The 20208-nt window shown below is 41.9% G+C and overlaps 1 protein-coding gene across 1 annotated transcript in view; it reads left to right on the top strand.

The window, feature by feature from the left end:
* The window catches only part of WDR59 (WD repeat domain 59), a 122626-nt gene extending 102730 nt beyond the window's left edge, over positions 1 to 19896 (top strand). Inside the window, exon 25 of the mRNA XM_020963616.2 lies at positions 16244 to 19896. Coding sequence (XP_020819275.1) covers positions 16244 to 16353 — 110 coding nt within the window. The 3' untranslated portion in view covers positions 16354 to 19896. The remainder of the gene's footprint in view (positions 1 to 16243) is intronic.
* Positions 19897 to 20208: the final 312 nt, after the last annotated feature.

Raw genomic sequence — 20208 nt, 5'->3', positions numbered from 1 at the left:
GTAATGGAATACCATTGTGCTATAAGAAACGATGAACAGGCTGACTTCAGAAAAACTGGGAAAGACTTATATGGTCTGACGCTGAGTGAAGTGAGCAGAACCAGGAGAACACTGTACACAGTAATAGCCACGTTGTGCAATGACTAATATTGATAGACTTAACCCTTCTCAGCAATCCAAAGATCTAAGACATCTCCAGAGGCCTCATGATGGAAAATGCTATCCACATCCAAAGAAAGAACCATGGAGTTTGAATGCAGATCGAAGCATACCGTTTGCTATTTTTTTTCTCCTGTTGTGTTTTATTTCCTCTTTCTGGTGGTTCCTCTATTGGTTCTAATTCTTACCTACAACATCACTAATGTGAAAATATGTTTAATAGGAATGCATACCTAAAGCCTATATCAGATTGCACTCTGTCTTGGGAAGGGAGGTGGGCAAGGGGGAGAGAAAAACTTAAAACTCAAAAGCTTGTGGAAGTGATTGCTGATAATTCAAAATAAATTAATTTTAACAAATAACACCTCAGATCAAAATTTGGAGTAGCAGAGTGAACAAAAGGTCAGAAGGAGACATTTTTTCAGACTAAGACAACTTAGGAAGTCAACAGGAACTAGCCTGGAGCACAAGAAGAACACTAGCAGTGGTCCTTGGAGACAGCAATGACAGTAGCAGCAGCAGCTTCAGGAGATCTCAGCCCAGAGAAGGTAAGGAGGTCAGACAGCTGGTCAGAAAGAGATTATGGGGACCCTTTGCTAGTATTGGATGTAGCTGATGCTGATTGGTAATTCTATTGTCCACACACAGTTCTGGGTCATGGTTCCAGGGCCAAGACCAACACTAGTGCTTGTAGCTGCAGGGGATCAGTGTCCTTCCTGGGTAAAGACCAGAGCACAGACCAGAAGAGCAGTGACCACACCTCTCCCCAGATCATCCCATCTTGGAACCACTAAAAACTTGCAGACCCCCAGAACTAGCTCTGAAAACAGCCTTAACAGCATGAAAAAGCCTAAAGCTTGGGATAGTGTCTTCCCACACCCAGGTGAGCAGAGCCCAACTTTAACATAAAGTTCAAAGTCAAGGAATAGGCTGGGAAAATGAGTAAATGACAACAAAAAAGAACTTAACCATAAAAACCTACTATGGTGGCAGGAAAGACCAACATATAAACTTAGAAGAAAATAATAAAGTAAAAACAGCTCCTAAAAAACCTCAAAGAAAATGTTAGTTGGACCAAAGCCCAACAAGAATTCCTGGAAGCGCTAAAGAAAGAGATAGTGGTAGAGAGAAAATTGGGGAAAGAGATGAGAGTAACGCAAGAAAATTATGAAAAGAGAATTAACAGCTTGGAAAAAGAGGTACAAAAAATTTGAAGAAAATAACACCTTAAAAAACAGAATTGGCCTAATGGTAAAAGAAGCACAAAAATTCACTGAAGAGAAGAGCTCCTTAAAAAGCAGCATTGGCCAAACAGAAAAGGAATTTTTTAAAACTTATTAAATATTTATTGATGTTAAAATCACGTGATGTCAACACAGTAATCCAAAGTAGTATGCCAGTACATTGTTTCTTCATAAATACAAATGAAAGGTAGCAAAATAATGCTAGTAAAGCTAAAAATCAATAGATCAGCAAGTCACATTCAGAAAAATTTGGCAAGTGATACATGACATATTTCTAAAGTATAGGTAGAATAGTCTCAGAGTTCCAGCTCACGGAAGAAAATAACTCCTTAAAAATTAGAACTGGACAACTGGAAGTTAATGACTCCATGAGACACCAAGAAACAATAAAACAAAATCAAAAGGGTGAAAAAAATAGAAGAAAATGTGAAATATCTCACTGGAAAAACAACTGACCTAGAACATAGATTGAGTAGAAATAATTTAAGAATTATGGTACCCTGAAAGCAAAAAAAGAACCAAGACATCATATTTCAAGAAGTTATCAAGGAAAACTGACCCTGTATCTTAGATCCAGAGGATAAAATAGAAATTGGAAGAATCCACCAGTCATCTCTTGAAAGAGATCCCAAAATGAAAACTCTCAGGAATGTTATAGTCAAATTTCAGATCTCCCAGGTCAAGGAGAAAATATGGCAAGCAGCCAAAAAGAAATTATTCAAATATCATGGAGACACAGTCAAGATCACATAAGATTTAGTGGCTTCCATGTTAAAGGAGCAGAGGTCTTGGAATATTATATTTCAGAAGGCAAAAGAGCTAGGATTACAACCAAGAATAATCTACCCAGCAAAACAGTCTAATTCTTCAAGGGAAAAAATGGATATTTAATGAAATAAAGAGTTTTCAAGCATTCCTGATGAAAAGACCAGAGCTGAATAGAAAATTTAACGTTCAAAAACAAGACTCGAGAGAAGCATAAGAAGGTATACATGAAAGAGTAATCATAAGAGACTCAAAGTTAAACTACTTACATTCCTATATGGGAAGAGGATATATGTAACTACTAAGAACTTTATCATCATTAGTTAAAAGGAGTTTACATAGACAGAGGGCATGGATGTGAGTCAATTATGTTAGAATCATCTTCAAAAAAAGGGGGGGTGAGAAAGAGGGATGCACTGGTTGAAGAGGGAAGGGAGAGGTACAATGAGGAAATTTTTTCACCTAAAAGAGGCTCGGAAGGAAGAGCTTTTACAGTGGAGAGGAAAATGGGGAAGGTGTTGGAAGGCAATGTTTGAACTTCATTCTCATTGGAATTGTTCAAAGAGGGAAGACTATATATACATACTCAGGTATAGAAATCTATCTTACCCAATAGGAAATAAGAGATGGGGGAGGGGGAACTGAGGAGTGTGGAGATGATAAAAGGGAGGGCAGAATAAGGGAGGCAATGGTCAGAAGTAAAACAGACTTTTGGGGAGAGACTGGATAAAAATCAAGAGAGAAGGATTAATGGAAGAAAATAGGACTGAGGGAAACACAGTAATCCTAATTGTGAATGTGAATGGGATGAGCTCACCTGAAAAACAGAAATGGATAGCAGAATGGATTAGAAACCAACATTCAATGATATGTTGTTTACAAGAAACACACTAGAAACAGAAAGGCACACAAAGTTAAAGGGCTAGAGCAGTGTCTATTATGCTTCAAATGAAGTAAAAAAAGACAGGGGTAACAATATGATCTTAAAGCAAAAGTAAAAATAGACCCAATTAAAAGAGATAATGAGAGAAACTATCTTTTGCTAAAAGGTACCATAGAAAATGGAGTAATATCAAAAAAAACCTTTACAACAAGTTTCTCTGATAAAGGTCTCATTTCTCAAATATATAGGGAACTGAGTCAAATTTATAAAAAAAAAATCAGAGCCATTCCCCAATTGATAAATGGTCAAAGGATTTGAACAGGCAGTTTTCAGAAGAAGACATCAAAGCTATCTCTGGTCAGATGAAGAAATGCTCTATATCATTATTGATTAGAGAAACGCAAATTAGATACCACCTCACATCAATCAGAAATAACGTGCTGAAGGGGATGAGGAAAAATAGATACACTAATAAACTATTGACTGGTTCAACCATTCTAGAGAACAATTTGGAGCTATACCCAAAGGGGCATAAAACTGCATACTTTGACTCAGCAATACCACTACTAGATTTCTAACTCAAAGACCGCAAAGAGAAAGGACAAGGACCTATGTGAACAAAAATATTTATAGCAGCTCTTTTTGTGGTGGCAAAGATTTGGAAATTGAGGTGTCAGGGATTGAGGAAATTGATGATAATCATCCATTGGGAAATGGCTGAACAAGTTGTGTGATATGATTGTGGTGGAATACTATTGTGATATGAGGAAATGATGAAGGGCATGGCTTCAGGAAAAAAAATAAGACCTATATGAAATGATGCAAAGTGAAGTGAGAAGAACTGGGAGATTATTTTGCATATAACAGCAATGTTGTAATGATGATCAACTGTGAAAGACTTGGCTACTCTGATCAATACAATCATCTGAGACAATTCCAAATGACTCATGATACAATCCACCTCCAGAGAGAGAACTGATAAACTCGGGGTGTAAATTGGAGTATTATTTTCTCTCTTTTTTTTTTTTTCACAAAATGGCCAATATGAAAATCTGTTTTGCATGATCTCACATCTATAATTAATTGATATCATTTTGTTTGCCTTTTCAGGGGGTGGGGAAGGGCTGACAAAGGAGGCAAAGAATTTGAAACTCAAAATTTAAAAAGAAAAGAATGTTAAAAATAAATAAATATTTTCCCCAAGAAGCAAAGTATTAAAAAAAAAATTACTGGATTTTGGAGTCAGAAGACCTAGGGTTGAGTCCTGGCTCTCTTCACTAGCTGTGCTACCTTAGACAAGTCATTTCCCATTTATGGGTCTTGGTTTCCTCATCTGAAAATGAAAGAGTTGGACAAGATGATCTCTTAGATTTCTTCCAGCTGTGGAAGAAACAAACTTTACTTGGCATTTTTTATTTTAAGTCATTTGGATCATTTTTATGGTTCCTACAAGTAATTACTGGGAAAGCTGTAGGTCTGACTGACTTTCTGGTTTTTTCCTTTCAGTCCAGGAGCTCATATTACAAGCAATTTTCAAAAGGACATAGAACATATAATGAAGCCGAGAAATCAAAGGCAGGCTGTGCCACAAATTTTTACAAAATACAAGAAAAACAACATTCTATTCAAGAGGACATATGAACAGGGCACACAGTTCTCAGATATTGCTTGTCACAGTGATGAAAAGGATGCTGCAGATAGATAACATTGGTTAGTGGTGGTGGTTTTCCAGGGGGCCTGGCACAAACTTCTTCAGATTGTATCCTTACAATAGTAACTTTCATCCTCAATAATTTAATTCAAGGTTCTGAGTCTTTAGGCTTGTTGTTGAGCCGGTTGTTAAAATTTCAGTGTGAACAGAGCTGGTTGTTAAATTTTCAGTGTGAGCATTTATACCTCACAAATAGTCAAATGCTACAAATCAGAATTTGATTCATTATTTTGTTGATCATCTAGACTTAAGGAAGTGATGGGGAAATGTTAATACATTTAAAAGTGTGTTGTATAGACAGATTCCCTCCCCACCCCCCACTCCCTGCCAGTTGTTAAATATTTACCAACACAATCCTATAAGTAATGTCTAGCATTCAGAGGTTTTACGTAGAGGTGGCCAATGTCATGTCTATGCAAAATGACTTAAACTGGTGGGGTGGGAGTGGGGTAGAATAAAGACAAAGTGGGAGAGAGTGGAGAGAGATATAAAATGTTGTTGCTTTTTAAATGCTGTTCTTTTTAGCTGTATTGGCCCCTCTTAGAATGCATCACCACTACTGGATCCTGTAGACAGGGAATATGGTGTGATGGTCTACCCTGATGGTCTAATAACTAAAAGTAAAATCTGTGTCCCTCACTTGAATCGGAGGTGCTGACTCTAAGATCTGGAGAGCTTTCTTTATATCACATGTCTGAGTCTCCCTTTCTCCAATGTGTTTTAAGATGCAGTAACCCAAGCCCAGCCCAAGGTCTCCAGTTACTGGATCTACATTGTCACTAGCTTGCAAAGGCATGAATTACATCTCTATCTCTTCCAATTTTGATGAAGAGCTATGAATGAGGAACGGGCAGGTTTTCAGTCTTCGGTGAGGCATGTTTACAGATTAGAAAGGGATTAGACTTGGTTCACAGGCTCCCAGAGAGGGATTTCTAGAGTGAAGCCTTATTAATTCATGGAGAGGGTGATCCTTCTGAGACAGCCTAGGTTGAAGTGTACCCTTGAGCTATGACTAAGAATTAAAGGTTTGTTCAGGGCGTTATCAGCTTAAGTGAGATAAAAAAGGAATGTAGCTGCTCTGGTAGAGAATAAACTTGGGAACACACTCATAGCAATGGATGGGAGAGTCTGAAAGGATGCATAGGTGCAGTCTTACTCTGGTATGCTGTAGGGGAGGAAAGAGAGGGGAGATGTGTAAAAGCCTACCCTAGAGGCAGAAGATACAGATGAGGAAATTGAGGCCCAGAGGAATTACTTGACTCTTCCAAGGTCACTAACCCAGATCCTCTGTCTCTGAATAATAGAGATTTCCTTTGTATAGGAAGCTTCTGGATGAGAAAACTCCCTTTACCAATGTGGTTCAACATCTCTGCCTAAGACATTGAGATATAATAAATAATAATAATAATAACAACAACAATAACCACAGCAATAACTTAATAGCACTTGAAGGTCCACCAAGAGCTTTCCAAATATATCACTTTTTCCAATGAGTTGTCATGGGTCATCCAGTCATATGTCAGAGGTGACTTGAACCCAAGTCTTTCTGGCTCCTGGGTCTCCTCATAACCCCACACTGACTTTTCCCCAAATAATAGCTAAAATGTATATAGTTTATGGTTTCCAAAGTACTTTACATGTATCATCTTATCTGATTCTTATATCAATCTTGGGAAGTAGATGCTATTATCCACATTTTACAGGTAAGGAAACTGAGGCTGAGAGAGAATAAGTGATATGCCCAGGGTCACACAGCTATTAAGTGTCTGAGGTAGGATTTGAACTCAGGTCTTCTTGCCTCCAAGTCCAAGGCTCTACTACACTGCACAGTCTCCACTCTGCCGTGCTGGGTGCCGTGTGAGAGTGCAGGATCATAGATTTAAAGTTGGAAGGAACCTCAGGATTCACTTAGTCCAGCCCTCCCATTTTAAAAATGGGGAAGCAGAGGCCCACAGAGGTTCAGAGACTTACCCAAGGTCACTCAGTGAACTAGCATTAAGTACCTACTATGGGCCAAGCCCTGTGCTATGGGCGAGGGCTACAAAGACAGTCTAATGGGGAGACCACACACAGCAGCTGTGGACAAAGAAGACACGTGCAGGAGGCAGCGTAAATGAGTGTCAGAGGGAAAGAGGATTCAGGACGACCAGGAAAGGCTTCTTGCAGAAGACGGGACTTAGCTGAGAAGCCAGGAGGTGAAGAGGAGGAAGGAAAGAATTCTGGGTGGGGGGACAGCCAATGAAAATGCTATTCTCCAGAGGTGGGCTGCCTTATGCCTGAATCACCCGGTTACGGAGTACTGTTGGGCAATGAGGGGTAAGAAGACTGGAAAGGTGGGAGGAGCCCACATTCAAAGAAGGACTTCGAATGCCAAGCACCACATTTTACATTGGATCCTGGAGGCAATAGGGAGCCACTGAAGGTTATTGAGTGGGGGTGAGGGGGGTGATACGGTCAGATTTGACCCTTAGGAAGATCTGTTTGGCAACTGAGTGGGCCTGGGAGGATGGTGTCACCCTCCACAGCAAAAGGGAGGGTCAAAGTAGGGGATGGTTTAATGAGCTCCATTTTGGAAATGTTGGGTTTCAGATCTCTACTGGACATCTGGTTTGAGCGGTCTGAAAGGCAGCTGTGAGATCGGGGCAGGAAAGATAGGTTTGAGAGTCGTCAGCACAGAGATGGTCATTGAAACCACGGCAGCGGAAGAGACAGATCACATTCGTCCACAGAATAAGCCCCAGAGCCAAGATTCTAAATGAAGCCCTGTCCTCAGGATTCACGGTCCTTTCCACAGTGGAGTCCGTTCGTAGCGCCTCGGGCTCAGCTCTCCGAGTCGTCTCTTCATTTTAAGATAGAGACAATAACACCTGTGGTGCTACCTAAGAACAGTAATAATCACTAGCACTTATGCAGGGTGTCCCACAAGTCTCAGTGCGGTTTTTAAGCTTTAATTCACCAGTGCGCAGCCCTCAAAGGTTTGCAGAGTTTTACAGAGACGGTCTCGTTTATACCTCGGTGCGTTGGATGGCGCTTACGTCTAGGTTTAGGGGAAGTATCAGAAGACTTTCTGACTTAGTTGGAAGTGAATTTGGGGGAGAACGTGGCTGACTCTATTTTGTTCCGTAGTCACCATTTTGCTGTGTTTGACCCCTGCGTGAACCTCGGGACCAATCCCAACGGGCAGATCTCTTCAGGGTATTTCTTTGCTCCACTAATTGTACTATAGCAAGGGCTGTCCCCAACGGGTCGTGGGGGGGTACCGTTGTGTGGCTTGAAGGGAGGCAGAATAGATATCTGTACCCTTTTGTCTCCCTATCCTTCCTCAAGGGAGACTTTCATTCTTGCCAGGAGGGGAAGCAAGTGATGGGGGCCAGAAGCTCGAACACTGCTCTTCTCTGACAGAGGGGCACCGGGCTGGAAGTATATCTATCTGCTCCGTTGGTGTTAGTGCAGAGGATGTGACTCTCAGGCTCAGACTAAAATTCTGATCACTGGTCATTATTGGGAAGCAGGGCCCCAAGCTTTATATCCGATGCTTGCTTTCCTTCCTACCAAATACCAGTTTCGAAACAAATGCATGTTAATAGTTAGCAAAAAAAAACCAACAACAACAACCATTTATCCAAGTTGGTAGCAAAACAGAAATCAGAGGAAGTATACAGAGGAGAATGTGTACCAGAGAATACACAGTGAAGGGGCTCTCTCATAGGGAATGAGGTCATTCAACTCAACAGAGAGAGTGACAGGAAGGGGGGGGTGGAGACACAGAGAGAGACAGAGGAGGGGGAAGAGAAAGGGAGAAAGAAAGAGAGACAGTTCTAGAGCTCACCCAATGGGAAATTCCTGAAAGTCTCTAGGGTAGCAAGCTGGGGAGAGGGACATAATGGAGTCTGCTGACTTCTCCCATGTCTTCCCAGAATGTTTTCCTTCAGCTACCTGAAGTGGAGTTGGCCTTTTCCATTTTCTCTCTCAACCCAGGAAATCAGAGGTGCCTGAAATGACTGCAGAGCCCACAGACACCCAGGAGCCTGAAGGCGCATCATAGAACTGGAAGAGACCAAGGCTGTCTTTCCTCCAGCCCTTGCCAGCTCTGCCCTGGCCGTTGCTCAGGGGCAGAACACTGATCTCCACCATGAGGAGAGGGTCCCATACTCATGGGCTTTGGGACTCAGGTTACAATACAAAAATAAAATAAAAAGACTTCCTTGCTAAAAAGGGAGAATTTCCATTTCCAGAAAGTGCCCTTCCTTTATCTAAGCCTGTCAGATAATTCTGATCTAGTGAAACTAGCTAGACTTGTTGCTGGACATGTTTACTTAACTATCTCCTGTGGTTAATGGTAGCCATTCTCCTAAAAAAGCAAATTTTTTCTTTGTAGAACCAGCTGCACTAAAATGAGCAGCCACCTTTTATTGGGGGTGGGGCAGGGAGCTTCTTCTCATGTAATATATGAATACTATTTGCTGGCTTGTGAATGACATACATTCCCATCAGCTGCTAGTGGAGTGTGTCACACTGAGCGCAGTAAAATCTGTCCTCTGAGTCATGCTGGCTTATTGGTGTCAGCTAAATTCATGTGACAGAGGACATAGATTAAAGTGTTTCAAGGTGAGAATACACGGACAGATTGTGATCTGCCTTATGGTGGGAGTGTGCACACCCACAAAGTGTGCTCTGTGGTCCTCACAAGGTTGCTGGGACAGTCAGATGAATTAGCCTACAACACCTAAAAACCCTATGTAAAGGTCAGCTATTATATCGCTGCTCTATTGAGTAAGTATTTATGGATTTGGACCCAGCATCACTCAATTAGCTTGGTTCTAATTATAGTCTGTCCTTGAAGGTAACAAGACTGCATTTCTTTAAAAGAAAAAAAAACCCTTAGTTTCATATGGGGTAATAGATATAGTCCAGAATCTAGAGTAAGAAAACCTTGGCTCTGTAATGGAAATATCCAAGGATCCTTTGCTAGGTAGCGCTGCCAGCCACAGTTATGAACATGCAGAGGTCTTTTAAGAACCAGTCCTTATTACATATGCTCAAAACACAGGCTTAGGGTTCTAAAAATAGCCACCGAGCAGAAGACAAAGTTTTTCCCAAAGCATATATAGTTTCCAGTTACATCAGAGGAGAAAAATACAATTTTTGGATTTATAGCTACCAGAAAAAGATAGGAATTTACAACTGCGAAAAGGAGAAAGAGTAAAGATTTATTTTTCACAGAGACACTTTGAAGATTTACATTCAAAGACATGCTTGTAAAATTGATAGTAGACTGATTGAGACAGAAGGAGGTTGACACGTCCAAAGATAACTGAAGAAGAAAAACCATATCAGATCAAGTTGGAAAAGTAATCAATAAATACAGAGAGGAATTATCTGGGATTGACAACAACCTTGTGGCTATTACAAAAACCAAGCCAGAATTCTTTCAGCTTGACCAATTCTTTATCTGGCTTCAAGTACTTGAAAAGTCTCAGCTAATTAGCACATCCTAAGGAATTCACTCGAATGTCCTGGCATCACCTCCCTGATGTCATGGTCGTCTGAGAATGAAGGACAAAAAACAACAACAAACATGAAGGAAAGCTTTTTAAAAAAAAAAGGCATAAAGGCAGCTAGGTGGCTCGGTGGCGCTGGGCTTGGAATCCAGAAGACCTGAGTTCAAATGTAGCCCCAGACACTTACTAGCTGGGTGACCCTGGGCAAGTCACTTCACCCTGTTTGTCTCAGTTTCCTCATCTGTAAAATGAGCTGGAGAAGGAAATGGCAAGCTGCTCCAGCATCCCTGCCAAGAAAGCCCCAAATGGGATCGTGAAGAGTTGGATGTGACCGAAAAAAAGACTGAACAAAACTGTTTGCTAGCTGTAGGACCAACAGAAAAAAGAAGGAAATACAAATTGTAGGACCCTGGGCTTACCTTCTCTGGCCCTATTTCCCCCTGTGTAAAATGAAGGGTTTGGTCTATTAGTTCTGTAAAGTCCCTTCCACTTGTAGATCAGTGATTCTCTTTATTACTTTCCCTTTTCATGAGATCACTCAAGAAATGATTCTCCCCTATTTGTTAACTGGTAGAATTGCCTTTAAAATTATGGTTTCATATGTACTGCTTTGTCATGAGCTTTTCCACAAAAACTATCCATGAATTTTTTTTAAAGCCACTCCCCTACTCAATAAACTTCAATGGCTCCCTATTGCCTCTAGGATTAAATCTAAACTCCCATTTGGCTTTTAAAACCCCTCACTACCTGCCCTTCACCTCTCTTTCCCACACTCTATAGTCCAGGCAAACCAGGCTTTTTGCTTTTCCTCACACACAGCAGGAAGTCTCTCTCTCTCTCTCTCTCTCTCTCTCTCTCTCTCTCTCTCTCTCTCTCTCTCTCTCTCTCTCTCTCTCTCTCTTTTTTTTTTTTTGGTTAGGCAATGGGGTTAAGTGACTTGCCCAGGGTCACACAGCTAGTAAGTGTTATATGTCTGAGGCTGGATTTGACCTCAGGTCCTCCTGACTCCAGGGCTGGTGCTCTATCCACTGTGCCACCTAGCTGCCCCAAGCAGGGAGTCTCTGGTTTCCATGCTTTTTGCACTCCTGGCCTGGAATGTAGTTCCTTCTCATCTTGACCCTGTAGAATTCTTCATTTCTTTTAAGACTCAGCCCCAGCACCACTTTATGCACAAAGCGTGTTCTGATCCCCCAGCTGTTGGTGCCGTCTTGTGATAAATGACCTCATATTTGTTTATGCTTATATTTTACACATATTGCCAAGAAAACTCACTACCTTGAGACCACAGAGATTTCATTTTTGTCTGAGTCCCCAGAACATTTTGCCCAACGCCTCCCATAGATTCCAGGCTTAATTCTTGGTCGTTGATTGGTTGATCTTTAAGATGACATTCCTACCTATCCCACCTCTCCCTCCCCGCAGGCAAGTTAGGCTGTTGGGTTTTTCTTCCTTAAATGGTATTTAAACCATCCTTGAGAGCTGATTGGCTCAGGGGACTAAAGGCACAGACTGTGGTCATTATTTCCTAGTAGCCTGAGTACAGAAGAGTCACACTTGTTCCTAAGCTCTGGGAATGTAAAGACTAGAAAGCTAGACAGCCCCTGCCCACAAGGGGCTTCCCTTCTAACACTTATGGGAATGTTTGCCGAGAATGAATGTCCTCCAGGTGTGTGGTGGTATTGAACCACCGAAGACAACTCGGGCAGGAGAGCTTTACTCAACTTCGCTTCGTTGCATGAACCTCAGGACCAACAGCTGGGCCTCTTCAGGGCCTTCTCCCTTAACCACAATCAGCTTAGGGTGTTTGTTATCAACACACATCCTTCTTGAATACCCTTCTGCTGTTGTTGTTAAATCATTTCAATCAAGTCCGACCCCATTTGGGGTTTTCTTGGTAAAGATACTGCAGTGGTTTGCCATTTCCTTCTTCTGCTCATTTTACAGATGAGAAAACTGAGGCAAACAAGAATAAGCAACTTGTGTGTTATGGCTAAGTAAATTTCCTTTTGTTAACTGTTGCAGGACCCATCTACTGGTGTTTTCTTTCATTTCAATGTTAAATATAAATTTCCAGGAGATTGGCCTGACTCGAGCCCAGACCAGAACAGATGGGTTGATAGGAAGACAGGATCTCCAGTCTAGCTCCAGATCCTAGGATCTGCTGTCATTAACAAATATAATGTTTGGTGGAATCTCCATACTGTAGGTCCCCAAATGTGAGAAAGTAGTAAATATACTTTGCTTCTCATCCTTCGTATTAACAAATCCCAAAAGTTGAAAAGCCCTTATTTGCAGTGAGGAGGAGAATAGGGAGAAAAACTCATATTTATATTCAGTACTTCAAGGGTCTGTGATTCTTTGGTTCCCCAACATGAAGCCCAACTCAACCACAACTAATTAAATGGTCTTCATTCATTCATTAGTTGCTGGACCAAATCTTTTTTTTTTTTAACCAGCCTGTAGGCAAGTTGGAGAGGAATCATTCTGAGTTTAGGCTGGTCTTTGGATAAACAATACATCGTGGATAGAGCACTGGCCCTGGATTCAGGAGAACCTGAGTTCAAATCCGGCCTCACACACATAACACTCACTGGCTGCGTGACCTTGGGGAAGTCACTTAACCCCATTGCCTAACCAAAAACAAACAAACAAACAAACAAAAAAACAATACATAGTGTGTGGTAGGACCTACCCTCAGAGCTTTTCCAACTTGGTAGACCCTGCCAAAGCTTGGGCATCACTGACATGATCTTCAAGATTTCAGGTCATAGGATCCCCAGGCTGAGGCATCAAAAGAGTATTTGAATAAAGGGGCTCATGTTCATCTATTTCTTTAATGTTTACAAAGGGCTTTCTTCACAACAATCCCTGGAAGGAGGTAGTACAAGGATGATCCCTATCTGACAGATAAAGAAACTGAGGCATTTATGTGCTTTGCCCAGAGTCACAAAACTATTAAGTGTTGGAGCCAGAACTCAAGCTTAGGTCTTTCCATTATACTGTATAACAGCCAACAGTGGAAATGGCATGATAATAGAATTTTCAAGGATTTCAAATGCACAAAACAAAATAACATCGTTCATCTCACTCTATCACTCAGACTTCTTTTCTGCCTTCCCCTCTCTCTCTCTCCTTCCCATCCAGTTATAATTGCCTTCCAGTTCAGGGACCATTAACTTTTAGAGATCCTTTTCATCCCTTTGTAAAGCAGGCCCTATTTGTGGTACTTGACCTTCTCCAAGTTTTCATCATACTCTTGTCTTCTCATTCTTCTCTTATTCATCTGGCCATTTCTGCTCTCTGTTTCCTTTGCTAGCTATCATCTGTGTCCTGATCCTGCCTCCTAACTGGATATTCCTCAATGCTCTTTACTAGGTCTGCTTTTCTCCCTTTACGTTCTCCTACTGGGTGACCTCCTCACTTCCTATAGTTTAATTAGCATCTACGTGCCAATGCCATCTATTTAGCCAACCCCAATCACCCAACTGATCTTCATTCAGTCCTAAGTCACCAATTACCTATTGGACATTTCAAACTGGTCTTCCTGGTAGCAGCATTTTAAACTCAACACGTCCAAAACAGGACACATTATCTTTCCTCCAAAATCCACCCATTCATCTTCTAGACTTTCCCCTTCTCTTCCTTCTCCTCCCCTCCTCTTCTTTCTTTCTCCTCCTCCTCCTCCTCCTCCTTCTTCTTCTTCAGCTAAAGCTAACAGAGGTAGAGTAAGTTACCTAAGGTCACTCAGTAAATTAATAGCAGATCCAAAGACACTTTAATTCACTACAATGCTCTTTCCACTACACTGTGAAAGCCATTCAGGATGATGTTAATTACCGGTAATTTTTTTTTGTGCTTGCTACAGTCTTTATAGGTGTTTCAGACAGTGTGGTATGATGGACTTATATATTTTGCACACTTTTTGTATGTTGTCTCCCTTATTAGCCTATGAGATTTTGTGAGTCCCTGAGAGCAGGGATTTTTTGTCTTTCTTTGTACCACTGAGGACTTAGCACAAGTGTTAGGCACATCAGAGTAGTTTAATAGGTTTGTTGATTTAACTTGACTTGCAATAGTCTGGCCAAGTAAACTCTTGAAATGACAAGGACAGACGGGAACACCAGTTTCTTGGTGTGTCATTCTTATCTGTACGTTGACGGTCTTGGGTAATTGGAAACCAGAATAATTCAATAAGGAGGCAAACGGGGGCTTTCCCTGTGATTTCAGAATAAAGGGTACACAGGTGATTAAGCTCCTGTGATTCACATTGTTTTTTTTTATTGATACTCTTTTCAGAGCAGACAATGGTGTTAAAATCATGAAGCTGAAACCTAATAAAACACTATGTCAAGCCAGGAACTTAAAGGACCAGTGATCTAGGAGCTGCCCATATCACAGCAGATATAAAGCTGCCTCAGTGTTTGGTGCCATGGAAAGACCTGAGTTCCAGTCCTGACTCTAATAGCTATGTGCCTTAGCTTCCTCAGAGAGATTTGGAGGCCATCCAGTCTAACTCAGACCCAAATAGGAATCTCCCAACTCCTTCTGCAGTATCCTGAACCAAAGGTCATTTAGTCTGTAGTAAAATCCACAAACTCCCAACGTAGCCTACTTGTGACAGGATCTGCTTAAAGAGAGGCAGAAAATTCACTGAGGAAGAAAATCAGAACATTTGAGAATCAAGTGTGATTGAAATGACACAATGGTATTCTTCTCAAAGCATATTTTATTTTATTTGGATCATCACATTTCCAAATGTTCTTTGCCTCTAGTTCCCCACCTTCACTCAACTTTGTGGGTCTTTTTTAATTTTTAAAAATTATAATTTTTTAAAAAACATTATGGGTCTTAACTCAAATTCATCTTCCTGGTTTGGTATGAGGTGACACATTTAAACAGGCTAGCATGCTTTAAAATATGCCTATGTTATCAGAATCAGATTTGGGGCTATAAGTGACCTTACAGGTCATGTTGACCAACCTCATTTTATAAAAATATAATTCAAAGAAGTTACTCTCTCAGTGGAATATAAGCTCCTTAATGGAAGGAATTGTTCTCTCTCTCTCTCTCTCTTTCTCTGTGTGTGTGTGTGTGTGTGTGTGTGTGTGTGTGTGTGTGTGTGTGTGCTTTACCTTTCTTTGTATCCCTAGCACTTAGCACAGCTCCTGCCTGGCATATAGAAGGTACTTAAACATGCTTGGTGACAACTTAAGTATTCCCAGTGCCTAGAACATAGTAGATCTTAAATAAATGCTTATTGAGGTGAATTGAATTGAAGTGAAGTGACTTAAAGAGTGAACATTCAACTAACCAGAGAGAATCCCTGGGGATGAGAAAGAGTTACAGGGGTGTAACTGGAGCCAGCTCTAACCTGATAGCTGATTGTTAAATTTTCAACTGAGCATTTATGCCTCAAAAATAAACAATTGTTACAAATCAGGACTTGACGCATTTTGGTGATTGTCTGGGCTTAAGAAAGTGTTAAGAATGAATATTAAACATGGAATAATGGGAAGAAAACTTTTGCTTTCCCCACCTCTTAGATGCCAACAAAATATGAACCAATGAATCAGTAAACATTTGTTAAGTGCCTACTATATGCCAGGCACTTTGCTAGGTACAGGGATACGGAGATAAGAACGAACCAGGCTCTGTCCTTAAGGAGCTTATATCCCATGCATAGTGGAAATAAGGAGAAGCTGAGTTATTTTCTGTGAGTATATGTCTTGGGGAAGAGGAGAGGTAGCATCTTTGGAAGATAGTTTTACAAAGTAAAGTTGACTGGTTTGGAAGGCTTGGGTTGGAGTTTCCTCTCAGGAACAAAGGGTCTGGAGCTCTAAGGGACTTTAAAGATCTATAGATGAGGAAACCAAGACCCATGAAGACCGCTAGGGTGTGTGTATTAGAATCATTTCCCTCCGCATCCCGGTATTAGCCTTCAAGGCAGAGTTCAGTGACCTGTCTTCTTCATCCCTATTAGGATGTGCTGGGAATGTCCCCCACTTCAGGAAACAGAGCAGGCAGGACTCCTCAGAGCTCTCGGGATGCCTGGATGCTGTCTGCAAGCTGTCTGATCCGCTTGGACTGTGAAGAAGAGGAAGAGGAAGAAATATCATCAGCCCCAGGGAAGTCCTGACCTCAGGTCTCAGGCAAGGGAGAAGGTAAGAACAAACCAGACCTTATCGTCTTTTCCTTGCAGTAGATGTGGCCCACAAGATGGCAGCTTCTAATGAAGCTAATTGACAAGTCGTCCTTCACCCTCCCAATTAGGAAAGCCTGCCAATATTTCGACCTTGAACTTGTTGCAGATGGGAAGAGCTTAGTACGGAGGGAAGAGGTGAGCAGTGTAGGCAGATGCCGTTAATTTGTGCTGGAGAACATGCTGGTCTAGGAAGACCCTGATGCCAAGTCATAGCTAAGAATGTTTTTACCTGAGGCAGAAGCAACTGGGAGAGGGAGGGGGTGGTAGCACAGAGGAGAGTCCAAGGGCATCACAGCTGTATCAGGAGTAGTTTAACACTTGCCCTGGGGTAGGGTGTGGGGGGGGTTGTCTGGTTCTCTGCACATGGGAAGCACTATGGTGGAAGAATCCTAGGTAGGGGTTCTTAACCATCTTTTCGTCATGGTTCCCTTTGGCAATTTGGTGAAGTCTTTTTGGGATAATATTTTTGATCTTTTTTTTAATTATTAAAGGGAAATGCTAAATATCAATTGGTGAAAGTAAAGATATAATATTTTTTTTTATCCTATCCAAGTTCATGGACCCCTGAAATCTATCCGTGAATCTCAGGTTAAGAGCCACTGCCTTAGGGGGATGGCTTAGGGAAATTGTGCCGGGTACTGCATCGAAGCCCTGAGGCAGTGGGGTACCAGGAAGAAGACCGATGCAGCCCCCTTCCCCAGTGCTCTGTAGCAAAGCCATACTCTCCCCACCCTCGTTGTAGCTCCGCCGATCCCCCGACCTCACCTCGAGGGTTCAGGCAGTGGGGAGCCCTCGGACATCCTACTGTCCCGGAGCCTCAGCTGCTTTAGCCCACGAATAAGCCGACTGATCTGTCGAAGAGTCATCTCGGGCGCTGGACAGGGCAGTGGCTTCCGCGCTGCAACAAGGCAGGGAGGATTGGCGAAGAGTGAGAAATAGCCACTGTGGCCCAGCATCTGCATGGCTTGCTTCTTCCGATAGCATGAAGCATACTATAGGGGAGAGAGAGAATAGTTAGTTAGGGTTGGGTGGCCCATGTCTTCATGCCTGCACGTGCCTTACAAACAGTATTCTCCTAAAATGATTGACCCTGATATGGCCTAGATAGATGAATAAACAGATAAATAAATAAATCAATACTTACGTGTAATGTAAAAACAAAACACATCGATAAAATGTAAAACAACAGAAAACCAAAACTAAATTCTGGAGAGTGAGTCTAGCCTGGAGTATTCCCCGAGGTAGTGACCTTTGGCCACCCCTTAGGCTTAGAAATTCTCACATCGATGGGCATAGTGGCTTCTGTATTCTTTGAGACCTGTCTGACAAATATCTTTTTTTTTTTTACAGGCTAGTATGCTTCTCCCTCCCCTCAAAATACCTTGGCTTCAAGGACCAGTTTCACATTTAAAGGAGCAAACACGTTTTTAAATGGGGGGGGGACACTCTTATTATTTAATCTAGGGGTTTTTAACCTTTTTTTGTGTCATGGTCACTTTGAGAGGCAGGCTGGAGGGTTTAGGGACTCTTCAGAATCAAGTTTCAAAATGCATGCAATCAAATACACAGCGTTACAAAAGAAATCAATTTATATTTTTAAAAAAAGGTTAATTTTTTCCCATCCAAGTTAAGGAGCCCCTTGACATCTGTCCATAGGCTTGGGACAGATGGATTCCGTATTAAGAACCCTTGATCTAATCCAATCCTCTCATTTGAAAGATGAGGAAACTGTGACCTGGAGTCATTAAAAGGATTGCTTTGAGTTAGCCATCGCAAAGCTGTGTTTCAAAACCAGCTCCTAGAATGCCCTGACCAGTGCCCTTTCACCATACCACACACCGCCTCTTTCTAATGGGCCACTTCAATGTCCTTCCTCTTTGGTCCCTTCCTGTTCAGTGGACTAAATCTGGAGACAAAGACCTACTTTGCCTCTTGTCTCACCAAAACGAGCCGTGAGCAAATTATATTGTCTTTATTGACCTAAATGCTTAGTTCATATTGACACAGCGGAGTTGTGTTCAGATAATGATCCTGTGGAACAGCGACAGTCACAATTATGTCCAGGTCCCTGTTCCATTAGGAACCAGCTAGGCCAAGCATTGGCCACTGAGCCCAGAAAATAGACATAACCATTCCTGATCTTTCTCTTGTCAAAAGTATAATGTGAGTCTACAATGGGACCGTAGATGGGAAAGTTCTTTGGACACAGATGTCTGTGTTGTTATAATGCAGGAGCCAGGACCCAGCAACTCTATCCCAAGCCCATCAGAGGTTGAGCAAGGCTAACAGTCCCTTAGATAAAGGGGCATCCAAGTAAGTAACCCCATCTTAGCCAGGACATGCTAAGAAAATAAATTCCCAGGATATCTACCTAGGTGTCACTCCCCAAGCCCTTCCTGAGGCAGAAATAACATTACTTACTGGAACAAAGGTGGCCATTCCTGCCAGAGACAGAGTAGAGCAAGGTGTCTGACAAATGGTTCTCGTCCCTAGGGCTTCTCTGCCCCTTATATCCATGAAATTCCAGAGCCCACAAGTAACAAGCTCCACCCAGATCCAGTTCCAGACAGTCCTTCAACCATCTCTGCTTCCCACACCCCCTCCCCCAAAAAATCCCATGGGATGGCTATATCTCAACTCAGGTTTCCTGGAGCTAGGGCGGCTCAAGCTAGTGGAGACTCAGGTTACGAAAACTGATGGAATCAGGACATCCATTATTGATCCCTCCATTGTGGGTGAGATGGACCAAAATTCCATCCCCAACTCCCCCTACTTGGGGCGAACAGGAGAAACCAGTCCTGGTAGGGCTAGAAAGGGAGTGATGTTAATATTTGTGATAGGGGCATAAACTGTTTCTGTTCTGTGTTAAGTCAACAAATTCAACGCTGTTCAACAAGCATTTAAGTGCCTACTACCTCTCAGGCACACTTGAACTCTTGGAGGGCTGCTAGGGACTCTCTTACTCAATGCCCTTGGTGAGTTCAAGTCAACTTGGCCCAGCTGAGCTCCATTCCGGAATGCCAAAATAATGAGCAAGTCAGAGACTTCTGAATGATTATGGAGAACCAGAGAGGCCATGTGGGACTGGAGAAGAGCAAATATCCCATGTCTCCAAAAACAGGAAAAAGAATGGAATTTGCAAGCTATAAGCCAGGAAGCTTGACTTTGGCTCATAGCAACATTCTGGAACGTACTATAGTGATTACCTAGTAAAAGAAGGAGACATCATGAAGAGTCAACATGGCTTCTTTGAGAACAAGTCATGCTGGATGAAGCTTCCTTTCCTTCTTCAGATATCTGTAAAGTGCTTTGCAAACTTCAAAGAGCTATATTTAAAAAATGCTAGTTAATGTTATCATTCTTCTTATCATTGTATCAGAGGGATACTATAAATACAGTTTGCCTAGATTTTAATAAAACATTGGACAAAGCTTCTCGTGTTATTCATACGAAAAAGATGGAACGATGCAAGCTAGGTGACTATACAGTTAGGTGGATTCAGAACTTGTTGAATAGCTGGACCCAAAGACTGTTTCTTAATGTTTCTATGTCAGCTTAAAAGAACGTCTCTCTATTGGAGCTCCTTGGGGATCTGTGTTGACCCTGGCTATTGGACCTTTTAATTATTGACCTAGATAAAAGCACTCAGGGGTGGGGGACCTGCGGCCTTAAGGCCACACCTGGCATAGATGATTTGCTTATCAAATGCCAGGCACTTATGTCATGGTCACTTTGAGAGGCAA

This window comes from Phascolarctos cinereus, unplaced genomic scaffold (assembly GCF_003287225.1).
Source record: "Phascolarctos cinereus isolate Bilbo 61053 unplaced genomic scaffold, phaCin_HiC Scaffold_2;HRSCAF=192, whole genome shotgun sequence".
Taxonomy (NCBI): Eukaryota; Metazoa; Chordata; class Mammalia; order Diprotodontia; family Phascolarctidae; genus Phascolarctos; species Phascolarctos cinereus.
This window is presented reverse-complemented; position numbering and strand designations above follow the sequence as displayed.